The sequence below is a fragment of the Echinops telfairi genome, unplaced genomic scaffold (assembly GCF_000313985.2).
Source record: "Echinops telfairi isolate 266 unplaced genomic scaffold, ASM31398v2 ScPeMD7_10;HRSCAF=50, whole genome shotgun sequence".
Lineage (NCBI taxonomy): Eukaryota > Metazoa > Chordata > Mammalia > Afrosoricida > Tenrecidae > Echinops > Echinops telfairi.
In genome coordinates this window covers 189,583-203,529 of record NW_022103907.1, presented here as the reverse complement: position 1 = coordinate 203,529, position 13,947 = coordinate 189,583, and the positions used below count along the sequence as shown (strand labels likewise).

The following is a 13,947-nucleotide window of genomic DNA, read 5'->3' as shown; positions in this document are numbered from 1 at the left end:
CTTAAAGGCTTGAAGATAAACAAGCGGCTATCTAGCTCAGAAACAACAAAGCCCACATGGAAGAAGCACACCAGTCTGTGTGATCATGAGGTGTCGAAGGGATGAGGTATCAGGCATCAAAGAACAAAAAATCATATCATTGTGAATGACGGAGTGCGGAGTGGAGATCCAAAGTCTATCTGTAGGCAACTGGACATCCCCTTACAGAAGGGTCTTGGGGAGAAGACGAGCCAGTCATGGTGTAGTATAGCAATGATGAAACATAACTTTCTTCTAGTTCTTTAATGCTTTGTCCTCCCCCACTATCATGATCCCAATTCTACCTTATAAATCCTGCTAGACCAGAGGATGTACACTGGTACAGGTAAGAACTGGAAACACAGGGAATCCAGGGCAGATGAACCCTTCAGGACCAGTGGTGTGAGTGGCAATACCAGGAGGGTGGAGGGAAGGTGGTGTAGAATGGGGGAACTGATTACAAGGATCTACATATAACCTCCTCCCTTGGGGATGAACAACATAAAAGTGGGTGAACGGCGACGTCGGACAGTGTAAGATATGACAAAATACTAATTCATAAATTATCAAGGGTTTGTGAAGGAGGGGGGTCAGTGAGGGAGGGGAAAATGAGCGGATACCAAGGGCTCAAGTAGAAAATGTTTTAAGAATGATGGCAACAAATGTGCTTGACTAAATGGCTGGATTGTGCTAAGAGCTGTAAGAGCCCCCAGTAAAATGATTAAAAAAAAGAAAAGATGTTGACAAAACAGTACAGAGCAGCGGTTCTCAACTTGTGGGTCATGAGCCCTTTGATGGTCAAACGGCCTTTTCATAGGGGTCGCCCGATTCATAACAGCAGCAAAATTAGTTATGAAGTAGCAATGAAAAGAATGGTTTGGGGGCGGGGGTCACAACATAAGGAACTGCATTAAAGGGCCGTGGCATTAGGAAGGTTGAGAACCACTGATGTAGAGCATATGAAACTCCCTGAAGCATCCTGGCACCATTTTGTAAACCTACAATTCTAAAGGTTTGTTTCAAGATGTATTTTAAAGGGCCTTTGGGCAATGGGTTGGCTGCCTGGTGATGTCCACAACTGTGATTGTAATTACAGGGAGCCGGTGACAGTTTTGTGGGAGCCTTGGCCTTCTACCTGGCTTACTACCCAAGCCTGCCCTTGGAAGAAATGCTCAAGAGATCCAATTTCATCGCAGCAGTCAGCGTCCAAGCTGCAGGGACACAGTCATCTTACCCACACAAAAAGGACCTGCCACTTCAGCTGTTTTGATTGCTGTTAACCCTAAAGCAAATGCACCGAGAAATAAAATGTACTTGGGGACGGATGCTTTCAGCTGGTAACTCTGTCGTGCTCATTGCTCACAGCCCTCCTCAAGCTTCCATTGATCTATGATGATTAATTCATCGGCTTCACTTTGCAAGAGCCAATCAGAATGTCAAGGCCAACCAGAATTTAGGATTCCATGCCCAGAATCTTTAATACAAACATCACTATTCAGGGACCAGCAAACCTCTATTGCCAAGGGATTGCTAGTACTAAAGTCATCCAGCAGGCTGTGGGCAAGTGTCTGGAGTCAGAGCCGAGATGTTAGCTCGGGGAGGGAGCTGACAAGCTCGACCACTCCATCTAAGACGGGCAGGGGATACTCAGCTGCAGCATTACAAAGCTGCTGGTTTCCCAAGAAGCCAGAAATCTGGGGATGTATTGAAATGTTTCAATGGTTAAATAGCAGGAACTTTTTTGGTTTTAACCATAACCACCACTGGTAGGTAGGCTGCTACATGCAGCCCTTGACCACTGGTAGGTAGGCTGCTACATGCAGCCCTTGGCATTTGGCAAACCAGACCTTTTTCCCTTAGGACTGCCATTAATCGCAGACCCTTCACAATCCATGAACAAGGACCAAGTCCTTTTGTCAGCCAAGACTTACTTACAGTGTGTAATTTCAGCCCAAACTGATATACAAGGGGGTACCCCCCCAAATGGATTTTTTTTTTAAGCTATGTGTTTAATTTTTTTTTTTTTTAACAAAACAACCTTATCACCTTCAAAGCACTCTCCATAGCACTGAATACATCTGTCAAATCTGTGATTCCATTCTTGGAAACATTTCTCAAACTCATCTGTTTAGAAGGCTGACAGCACCGCCTTTTTTTCACCTCTTCTATGTTGTCAAATCGCTGTCCGTTCATGTCCCTCTTCATTCTCTGAAGCAAAAAGTTGCACAGAGAGGTCAGATGAGTCAGGTGCGTGGGGCAAGAGGCATGCTGTCTTTTTGCCAAAAACGGGAGCACTGAGATGGCTGTGTGAGCAGGTGCATTGACATGGTGGCAAAACCAGTCCCCCAACTGCCACAAATCAGGCCTTTTTTGTTGCACAGTTATGCAGTCTTTCCGGAAAATCTAAATAGAAAGCTTGATTAACAGTCTGACCTGGTGGAATGAACTCCAAATGCACTATCCCCCACATCAAAAAAACAAATGAGCATCGTCTTGATCTTTGATTTCACTTGAACTTTTGGGGGTGAGGTGACAATGGCGTCTTCCGTTGGCTTGATGGATGTTTACTTTGGGGTCTTAAGAATAGCACCAGGTCTCACATCAGTAATGGCCTTGGAAAAAACGTCTGGTTCACATAGGAGCTGTTCTTTCAAAGCATGACCTGTTCCTACTCAATGATGGCTTTTCCTGGTCAGTCAGAATCCAAGCCACAAATTTCGCAGTGATCCTTCTCACTTCCAAATCCATTAAAATTCGCTGAACCAAGCTCTAAGATAGGCCAGATAACCTTCCCATCCATTCAATGGTCCGTCAGGCTTCAAGCACAGGTGCATGCATTTTGTCTATATTTGTGTCTGAGAAGTTGACAGAAGTCCAGAATGAGGTTTATCATCAATCAACATTTCACATCTTTGGAAACAAGGAAACCACTTGTACACCTGTGTTTTTCCCATAGTGCTGTCCTTGTAAGCTTGTGTTCAGCAACAGTTTCTGCGGCATTTTTCCCAAGCAGGAAACAAAATTTCACAGCCACTCGCTATTCTATCAGCCATCACAAAAAACTGAGGTTCGAGTGAAACTGCTTTTACGAAACAACTCACTGTGACCAGAGAGCCTTCCCAGGCAACCCCACTGGTGCACTACCTCAAAGCAAGTTGCTCAATGCTCGCCTCACAGGAAAAATGAGTACTATGAAAGTTTTGCCCAGCGGAGTTTTCAGGGATTTTTATAGTACCCTCCCCCCCATAGCTATTATTAAAGGTTTGAACCAAGACTTAACAAAGAATGTCAGAAATTAGCCTCCCAGACTCAACAACTGTCTCCACCTAATTCCATTTCCAGAGCACACTTGCATTTCCTCTGGAAACACTGATTGGGCCATGAGACAGGTGCTGTTGCAGACTACACTGGTTGTTCCCTCCTTCTGGCCACAGTGGGCACTAATGTCTTCCCTCGTAGATGCTTTAGATGGGGGGCCGGCGGTGAGACAGCAGAGCCCACAAACCATTTGGAAACCGTGTGGTAAAGACTATCATCAGGGAGCGGAGGGAGCATGGATCTCTGGGTAGGGTAGGGGTCCTCATAGTAGGGACCATCTGTGGCTTCCTGGAAATACAATGTCGTTCCTATCTAACAGTAAAGGAATCCACACCTGAGTTGGGAACTATGGCACCACGGCATTTTTCTGAGCTGTTCGGGCTTAAGTCACAACAGATGTTCTCTGGGGTTTTGTGCCACAAGGCTCCCTCCCACGGCCTCGGACAGCACGGGCACTCTCCCAAGGTCACGGTGAGTGTGGCTCGGCCTGCCCTGTGAAGTCACAGGAGGAGTAGGCTGGAAAGTCTTACACATGTCTCATTATGGAAAATTTTCACTTCTTTTATTAAATGAAACAATGGTTAATTTTTAGTAATGTGGCTGATTTTTTAAATTTCACATAGTGGGAAAAAACATCACTAAGAGACAATCACACTGGCTATTTTAATATTTTTATTAGGAGCTATAAAAATATCTAGGAAGATAAATAAATGTGATACGATGATCTATGTCCTAATATGAAGAACTTTCTTTCACTTATTGTTTTCCTTCACAATGGCCTTCAAATCACAGGAGGCAGTGATTCCAGGCCATTTCCTCTTCTTTCATTACCCTCAGCGGGATTTCTGAATCCGTGTCCCACCCTCCAGTCTTCTTTTTTATAAACCAAATTCATTTTCAATCCATTGTTTAGATGGAGCGTATTTTTTTCTGTTCCACAAAGAGGACTTTTTTCTGCACTGCAGGAGAAAGGAGTCAAAAAAAGAATTGTTAATGGAAAACTAACGCTCACTACCACCATTTTTATTCAAAATAAGCATCGGACCAAGTATTTTACTATCCCCTTGACATGAAGATGGAGCTGGGGGCCTTCCTGAAAAGACACTGGTACTGCTTAGCTCCACTGTCATCCCCCCCCCCCCCCCCCCCCCCCCCCCTAATTCAGGTTCAGTGTACAACCTCAGTTCCCCCATCCAAGAGGCTGGAGACAACTGGAGGAAACCGGAAAACCGGGGAAAAACCACAAGGTCACATTTGCAGCCCGTGTGAAAGTCAATTAAGGAGGAGTGTTAGGGGCAACAGGTGGAAGACAATCAGGATCTCCACCTGGTGAAAATCCACTCTGGCAGGAGGTGACCCCAAGCGCGGACGGACACCTGGGAGGGAGCTAGGTTCAAGCGAGCCAGCAGGCCAGGACTGAGCAGCTCAGGGAGAAAGCCCTCCCTGCTGACAGGAGACACACCAGAGTGTGCCTGTTTCTAAAGATGACTTAATACATTTGGGTGTGGGTCTTCAAATTCTGTAACGGAAGTAATACTACAACCAAATCGAATCAAAATCTCCTAACTCTACCGACCGCTACAGAGGGCCGTTCTCGGAAAAAGAACCAGAACAAAAGCGCTATTAGCCAACATAAAAAAATCCTAATTCCTATAACATGAATGCATTTATAAGATTCCATAGGAGCCCGATGGCACAGTGGTTAAGCACTGAGCAGTTCAAAGCCACCAGCCGCTCCTTGGGGAAAAAGACAGGGGTTTACTCCCATAAAGAGTTAAGTGTTGGAAACCCACAGGGCAGTCCTACACTGTCCTATAGGGTCGCTGTGACCCGATTGCAGCAAGATGGACTCCGGAAAATCCCGACATGACCCTGCCATACACACCAACTCCTCTTTGCCAAAATACACAGCAACAGTGCACCCAGGAAGGTCCAGGGACGCACAGGCCCGTGGCACGCAGCTCCTCACTTTTCTCCACCAGGCGAAGAGGTATCGGCTCTGGTCTGTCACCTTCTACAGCCAACAGGCTACTCTACATAGATCAGTAAACAACCTAGGAGTCAGGATGAGCTCGGAATTTCCTGAAAAGGCGTTCCAACGGCTCACCTCCACCTCTCCCCTGATTGAGTCAGTAAGCCTGGAGTGTCTGGAAGTCTACATGTTTCAAAAGTCCCTAAAAAGAGGATTATGATGGATAGCTGCATTTAAAAGCCAGTAAGTGCTCACCAAAATTTTATCTGCAATACTAACAAAAATAACATGAAACTATACACTGTCTACAAGGGATCATTTTTAAATATTTCAAGTCACCAAAAGTCAAATATATGTAGGACCGATCCTCCTGATTCGAAGACTACAGAGCCTGGCAAGACCGCAGTCAAGCGCCAACCCTGCTGTGCTGTCCCACACGGAACGAAGAAACGGACAATAAATCAAGAGATGACTTTAAAGGCCCTGACTAGGAATAACCAAGGAAGCTGAAGTTTGATCTGAGAAAATTCCTTGATTCAGTCACTTCCATAATGCAAACAACTCTTAGGTCTCAGCAATGTACTTATAAAAGTCTAAGAACCACTGACTTAATACATCAGTGTCCCAGCATACATCAGCACATCAATCCATCAGGTGCCCATGTGACTGTCATAAACCAAAGCGAACCCACTGCCATCGAGTCGATTCCAACTCAGGGACACTTCACAGGACAGAGCAGAACTGCCCCCTAGGGTTTACAGATGCAGACTGCCACCAGACAGCTTTTTCCTGTGGAGTGACTCGCCGATTCAAACCACCCACCTTTCACCCGGCAGCTGAGCACTTTCACCACTGCACTCCCAGGCCTCCCTTGTGGGATCCTACAAATCAAAGGGAGCTGGAATGGTGAAGGCCCTGGGTGTACGGAATGGCCCCTGGAGGAGTGACATGTAGGTGAACCAAGAAGGAAGCAGGCCTAGGGTGGGGTGGGGCACAGGACTGAAGGGCGTGTTCCATGGGCGGGGACGCTAGACTGACCCAAGGGAAGGCCCCAATCATAAAAATATATGTATTTAAGGAAGGTACATTTAGCCCCGTGTAAAATACGGAGCTTAGAGCCAGAACCATCAGGTTCAAAACGTGGGTTTCCTATTGCATTGCCCCGATGTTGGGTGGAAACCCGCTTTGGCTCTCTACCACCATCTGGCAGTGCTCTGTTTTCAGTCGTCCTGGGAGTCTTAGGGGGACCCGCCCCACTTCTCCTTAGCTGGGAGTGACCAGCCGCCTGTCCCTAGGCAAACCCTGCAGACACCCTCCCCTCAGTTTCCCTCCCTGCGAGAAAGAACGCAATCCCGCTCACACAGCTGCCTGTCAGATCCACAGCGAGCATGCCATCCACCCTAGCTCAATGGATATGACACACTGCTATCCACCACCCTAAACATAAATTAATTTTCTGTCAAAATATTTGCTGCCTAATTCATAGAAGAATGAAGAATGACTCTTGTCAAGCTCTTTCCCTGTATCAAACCTAAATCAATTCGACTTCAACGAAACCTGGATTGTCTGGTTAAGCCACCCCAGGAATTCCAACTGACAAGTTCTCACTCTTTGTAATCAACCTTAGGCTATCTTACAAAAGGAATCTTGGCGCGCAGTGGTTAAGCACTCAGCCCTTAAATGAAAGGTCAGGGTTTGAACCCAGTAGCCATTCCATGGGAGAAAGATGTGGCAAAGCCCTTCCATAAAGACTCACAGCCCCTGAGACCCCCCTGTCCTGAGCCACTAATCCTTCCTGGGGGGGGGGGGGGCACCATCCAGTTCTGAATAAGGAAAGGGGTTTCTGAAAGGCAAGAAGCATGTGTTGCAGGTTCTTGCAATAGAATATACTATAAAGATTTGAGTTCCTTTTTCCTTGTGGTTTAAAAAAAAAATGCTGGGAGAGCTGCCAAGCTCTTTGGTTCCCTGGGTGCTGGGGTGGGCCCCAAGGCAAACACCGTGATCACGCAAGCTTGCAGGACAGTCAGTGGGCAGGAAGCCAGGCGGTCTGCTGTCAGAACATTCTCTTCAGAGAAGATGAAGTTGTGCTGTCAAGGATCACTCCTTATCACAAACAATTCTAATCATGTGTGAGTGCTAATATGAATCATTTCTGCACTTTAACTTACGCTCAGAATTGTTTATGGTGGTATCCTTTCCCAATCGCAAAAGTTAAAAAGCAACCTAACAAATACAAAGATACCAACATGGAGTAGGAGGAGCAAAAAATGGTTTTGGTTTTGTTTTTTAAAATTAAGAAATTGCTTTTTAAATTAAGAATTGCTTTATTGCAAAGTGTACTGCTTTGAGGTTTCACCAGCTGATGTCACCAAAACTCGGGGGGTGGGGGGGTGGGGGGTGCTCCATAACGTTCCAGTATTTTATCTTCTCATTCTAGTATTTTTTCTATGATTTGAGGAATCATCCTGAAATTCAGATTCCTAATCCTCCGATACCAACCAAGATTCCCTTCTCATTCTAACAGAGGACTGCCGAGTAGGTCTAACACCCTAAAGACAGCGGGAAGGTGGGGTCTGTCGAAGCATGGACTCAAGCCTGTTAAGGCAACCACTGTGCTTGCTGGTCTCTGGAAGATGCCTCCACATGTTACACAGCCCTGCTCTCCTGAAGCAGCGTTTCTAAAGGGACCATGTAATGAAAGGGCACAGAGTGGAAACCAACTGCCTGGAATTCTAAAATTTTGTAGAACTGTGTTTGCTAGTTTATGATGCTTAAAAGCTGCACATGAAAACCAAAAAAAAGATGGACTTCCACCGACAGCAATCAGGCACCATCCATCTCATTTACAGCAGGCAATTGGGCCTTGGGGCCACGTGTCTCTTTTGGACACTCTTCCCATGTATTAAGACTGTTTAGAGTCATCATTGAGCATGCCACGTAAGGGGACAGTTCCAAATGGGACATCAAATTCCCTCCTCTACTGCACTGAAACACAGACACTAACGTCCTTGAGCTCACACCAGGACCCAGGATCTTACCACCGATCACTCGAGCAAGACAAACACGCCCTGGCCTTCTCAGGGCTCTCTGATCTGTGCTCAGCCTTTCCCGGCACATGGCTGGTTTCTCCCATTTGGGGCTTTTGTTAACTAGCCTCCGGTAGAGAGGCCTTCCCTGCCCCAGCCTATCTGAAGTGAGCCTTCCAGCCTTTCCCCCACACTTGCAGAATGAATGTTATGGTATCAAATCCCAAATCCACTGCCACCTCGGTCCATTGCAACTCCCAGCAATCCTACCTCAGGTTGCCAAGACTTTAAATCTTACCCTCATCTGTCTTCCCTGGAGCCGCTGGTGGGTCTGAACCACTGGCCCTGTGGTTTGCTGTCGAGTGCTTACCCCACAGCGCCACCAGGGATGCTCAGCACAAGTCTAGAGGCCCTGCACCTAGTAAAGAGCTATTTTCTGGAACCTTACCAACAGGGTCATAACGCAAAAGGGTCAGTTTCTCCCGAAGCCGGCTTCGCTTGGTGTTGAAGGTGTACCCTGTCCCAGCTTGGCTCAACATTTTCACCAGAATGTTTCTACGATGAAAAGTCAGCTGTTACAACGACGGAAATAGACCGAGTTCAGTACAGCAGGACTAACTGCAACATCACTTGGCCCCAAGAAGGTTCTGTCCTACATTTTCCATGAAACAGATTCAGTGGTTTGAACCAAACGTTTGTTCCTTTGCCCAGCGTGGCTTGATCAAGACCTTAATCGAGCAGCGAGTGAGGCAGGCTGCGGGACTAGACTCAGGACGTCCACCTCCCCACAAAGCCCGGAGGGAGAAATGCAGAAGTACTGGTCACCCTCTGGCCAGCCAGGAAATCGTAACGGCTGTTACCACAGAAGAGCCTCCTTTTCCGGTGTTTGAGCAATAAGAGCGCGCACATGGATCCAAACGTTTTTTACCGCTAGCGTGCGAGGCCTTGCTCACCCAGGCTCACCCGGAGGGAAACGCTCAGGCTTGCCTCGCTGGACCCTTGTCGCTTCCCAACTTGTACTCATTTGCATGACGTTGTGTCTTGTCTCATCTACCCCGTGTTACTTCTCATCTCATTCCAAAAAAGAATCTGAAGCCCCTAAGACTGGACTTCTCATCCTTGTACATCTTCCCATGGCTGGTCCAGTGCTTCCTGTGGGGCCACAATGCTGACTTGCTGATTAATATGATAGGTAATAATCAGTCATTCATTCAACAAATAACTATGAAGCGCTTCTTCCATGGAGAGTACTATACGAAATCTGTGCCCTCTGGGGTCTAATAGTATAATAATAGAAAGTGAGTTGTGTCCACAAGATCTCTAAGACAGATCATGACAAATGTCACATGAACATGAGAGGCCGGGAACCTAGACATAGTGGGTGGATTCTAACACAAATGGATTGCAAACTTTGTGAATCAGTACAACAAATGGGGGGAGGGGGAGGCATGTTTTTCAGTCACTTTAATTTTTTTAAAGCTCAGTTCAAATAATGTTTTAGCATACCTTGGCTTAGAAGCAAAGGCAGATTTTGAATTTTCCTATTTTTAACATAATAAACTTTACTCCAATTCTTGTCTACACGATTCAACCAGGGTGCAGTATAGCACCGAGGAAACACACTCTAGTTCCTGAATACTTCCTCCCCCCACTACCATGACCCAGTTCTACCTTAAAATCTGGCTAGACCAGAGTACACACATTGGTATAGTTAAGAGCTCTCAACACATGGAATTCAGGACAGATAAAACCATCAGGAACAGCAGTGGGAGTAGTGATATCATAAGGGTAAGGGGATGGTGGGTTTGGGGGAAGGGGGAGAAAGGAGGAACCCATCAAAAGGTTGGATATGCCCACCCCCAGGGGAACAAATAACAGAAATGTGGATGATGGGATACAACGGACAGTATAAGACATGAAATGATAATATATAATTGATCAGGAATTCATGAGGGTGTGAGAGGGAGGGGGGAAAAGAGGAGCTGATTTGAAGGGCTCAAGTAAAAAGAAAATGTTTTGGAAATGTTGATGGCAACATATGTACAAGTGTGCTTAATACAATGGTGGATTGTCATAAGATTTATAAGAACTCTCCCCCAATAAAATTATTAATTAAAAAAAATTCTTATCTACAAGATGTCTTTTGAGATACCAGTTGGGTATTTATAGTCACTCTGGAACATCATAGAATCTTTAATATCTCTCTTTGAGAGAGAGATTACAAAATGGAAAGAATTACAAAATCCGTCTTTAAAAGGCTCTATGGTGTTATCAAATCTGCTGGATTCCTGTAATGCACTCCAGACAAACAGTCCCTGGTCTTCAATTTTAAGGAACAGAGCACAGGCCAAGACAGATGATTTGTTTAGGAATGAGACGGCAAGTTCATAAATCCTGGGATAAGCTAAGAAACAGCAAGAGCCCCTTCAAGCAAAGTGTTCCAAAGTCCACTGAAGTAGGCCTGCTGGACAGGCAGGAAATTTTTTTCTGAAGGCGCTCCTAAGGGCAAAATAACTTATCAAGTAATCCTCAAACTAGTTTCCAGAAAATCGAGACCAAATGCCTACTTTCATGTGAGAATGCACCAGAAGTGGCTGAATGAACAGATCTAAAATAAACATGGAAAAAGCAAAAGAGATAAAACCTTTACTTACTTTGATTTGCTCCTGGCAACTTTGTAGAGATGAAATATGGTTGCAAGAGAAAAATAAAAACACCAATTTATTATATGTCTTAGGCAAAGTTTACATAAATATCAGTCGTAATAAAAAATATTTAAGTCATAAAGTATGCCCTAATTGTCACCGGTGTTAACTAGTTTCGAAGTTTTAGGGGTGCAGGTTCCTTGGGAGGCAGGCCTGGCCATCTGCTCTGTCAGGTCACACAGCCTGGAAGGCTCCATGACACAGTTCTACTCTTCCCATTCGGGGTCGTCATTCGTGGGAATCATTCGACCTCAACTAACCAGGGGCCTGATAGGATTTTAAAGAGATAAAAAAGGTCCAATCAGACAAACGCAATGCTGGATGCCCTGCTCTGCACAGTATCATTTCGGTCAGACTGGACTAATTTTTACATCTTTCTAAAGCAATTCTCAACCTGTGGGCCGCGACCCCCTGGGGGGGGTGTCGAACGACCCTTTCACAGGGGACGCCCGATTCATCACAGGAGCAAAATGACAGTGATGAGTAGCAACGAAAATCATTTTATGGTTGGGGGGTCACCACGACATGAGGAACTGTATGAAAGGGTCAGGAAGGTTGGGAACCACGGCTCTAAAGTAAGATCTGCTTAATCCAACCCTCTCTTAAGGTTCAAGTATTTGCTCTTGAAAGTGGCCAAGCTAACTTTGAGGAACTGTTCACAGCGATGACATGGCGGGGGGACAAGGGGCGGTAAGGATAAACTAAATCTCACAGGGAAGTCCGCTCGCGGCTGGGAAGGGCACCAATCGGGGCCCAGACGCCGTCCGGCACCGCCCACCTGCGTGGCCTCCGGCAAATCACTGGCCCTCTCAGAAGCGGTTTCCTCCTCGTCCGGGAACGAAACGCGGGGCCTAGAAACCCTGACGTTCGAACCCAGTGGTTTCTGACAAATCCCTACGGAAAACACCCCGGACGCTCCCCGAGCGGACCCTGCGAACCGCAAGGGTCCGGCACGAGCGCCGCGAGCCCCGCCCGAGGCGCGCCGCAGGGCATGCTGGGAGCTGTAGTCCAGGGAGTCGGCCGCCGCCGCCGCTTCCCGGCGCTTCGCCCGGCCGCCCCGCAGCACCCCAGGGCCTGCTTGCCACGGCCTCCCGCCTCCACGGCCTCCCGCCTCCACGGCGGTTGCCTCTGGCTCACTTACAAGAGACCGCAGTTAGGAACATGGCCGCCACACCACTACCGCCGCCGTACCCGGCCCAAGGTGCCCCAACGAACAACCGCTTCCGGGGCACAGGTCCGTTCTGAAAGATGACTCCGGAAGTTCTCCCAAGACCCGCCTCCCTTCCGAAACCTGCCGGCGAATCCGCGAAGCCCACCGCCCCCTTATTTTTACTGCAAGGTCTTGGAGCCCCTGCCTTATGGTCAAAAGACTTTCGTGACGGTTAGAGTTCGCTCCCCAGGCCCCGATCCTTGCCCCGTGGTCAGGTAAAGCACTTTACACACTTTACACACCACTTTTAATCATCACAACTAGCCTTCCAGGTGGCGAGGCCTCCACAGAGCTCCTTAAGATGCTCCTTCCTTTGGAAAGCCCGCTTCACGCCAACCTCGGGTAAAGGCTTATTCTCAGCCTTGTCTGTTAGGAAAACCTCTTGATTATCCCCAATGTCACCATCATCTCTGGCTCTCGGAGAAGAACCGTGGCGCAGTGGTTGCGCTTTAGACTGTGGTCCACGTGGTCGGTAGTTCGAACCGCCCCGCAGCTCCTCCGGTGAAAGACTGGGTTTCCCACTCCCGCAAACAGTTAAAATCCCGGGAACCCGCGGGGGTTACTAGGAGTCAGCATAGACTCCATAGCAGCGAGTGCGGATTTTGGTTTGGGAGAGTGGGACCCTGGGAGTCTTGTTAACTGCTTCATCCCAAGCTCCTAGCGCACTGTGTGGCAATACGACCAACAGTTTTTAATTATAAAGAGTACACTGAGATTTGGAGCACCCAAATAGGCCCAATGTCATACATCTAAGGAGTAGAATGTGAATGTGAACGCAGATTTTTGTATCCCAGAGATTGCTTTTTTTCACTAGGCATAAGGAACCCTCCACTTTACCGTCACCACACCAGAAACATCACTTCCTCTCCCTGCCAATAGTCAAAACTTGGTGGGTTTTATTTTAATTTGTGATTTTATCTATGAAAGTCTTACAAATAGGCAAGGCAAGATTTACTATCATCTTCACCGAAAATGTTTAAAGTCCTTAAAAGAGAAAATTCAACTCTCTAGTGCTACAATTTTTGTGAAAATTAGAACTGTCCTTGCCTTTAGTACCTAGTCGTTTTTTTGAGTTTTTCTTTTTTTCGAAGTCTTTTATATATACTGCTAGCACAACCCCCTTTCCCCTCCCCTACAGCCCAGCACTCCATGCACCCAAATGTTTCTTACCTTGTGCAATGTAGCTATTGACAAGTAAGAGCTTCAGGTGTGTACGAGAGTACCATTTCTTATCAGGGAAATTCCTCTAAAGGATTTATAAGAAAAGAACACCAGTCCTGGAAGCTAAGTAATATGAATTGTAGTTTTCATCATGTCCCTTGAAAAACGACTTCAGTCCTTCAGGTCTCCTCGGGGTGGGGGAAAGACGGGACTGTCTGCACTCCTGCAGCCCTTTCTGCATAGTTGACACTGTGGTTAGCAGCCCAGAGTAATCAACTCTGCCTCAAACATAGGAAGAGGGGATTAACGAGAAGCTCAATCCGTGTGTGGACCCTGCAAATGGATTTGGGGCTCCCACTGTCATCCATAGCCTTCTGCAAATCAGGTGTTCACAATTGAAGCTCTGCTACCATTCCCTCCTTCAGATTTGAATTTTATCATCCTTGGATCACACAGGCTGACGTGCTCCTTCGATAAGGACTTAGCTGATGCCTCACTTAGCTGCTGCTTGTTTGAATACAAGCCTTTAATAGACCC

General features: G+C 46.8%; 2 protein-coding genes across 5 annotated transcripts in view; one reads left to right on the top strand and one right to left on the bottom strand.

Moving 5' to 3' along the window:
- The window catches only part of RBKS (ribokinase), a 118,912-nt gene extending 117,553 nt beyond the window's left edge, over positions 1-1,359 (top strand). For all 3 annotated transcript variants that reach the window (XM_045287053.1, XM_045287052.1, XM_004711094.3), the window contains one exon: positions 1,115-1,359. In XM_045287053.1, the coding sequence (XP_045142988.1) occupies positions 1,115-1,288 (174 nt within the window). In that variant the 3' untranslated portion in view covers positions 1,289-1,359. The remainder of the gene's footprint in view (positions 1-1,114) is intronic.
- A 2,799-nt stretch (positions 1,360-4,158) lies between these two features.
- Positions 4,159-12,234, bottom strand: MRPL33 (mitochondrial ribosomal protein L33). 2 transcript variants are annotated; one of them, XM_030884709.2, is made up of 4 exons: positions 12,181-12,234; positions 10,989-11,007; positions 8,783-8,889; positions 4,159-4,295 (listed from the first exon to the last, which is right to left on the bottom strand). In XM_030884709.2, exons 1-4 carry the CDS (start codon positions 12,200-12,202, stop codon positions 4,246-4,248), a joined length of 198 nt encoding a protein of 65 aa, XP_030740569.1. In that variant the 5' UTR covers positions 12,203-12,234; the 3' UTR covers positions 4,159-4,245. The 2 variants fall into 2 exon arrangements, with proteins under 2 accessions (XP_030740569.1, XP_045143002.1); XM_045287067.1 differs by lacking the exon at positions 12,181-12,234 and adding an exon at positions 11,140-11,295.
- Between the last annotated feature and the right edge of the window lie 1,713 nt (positions 12,235-13,947).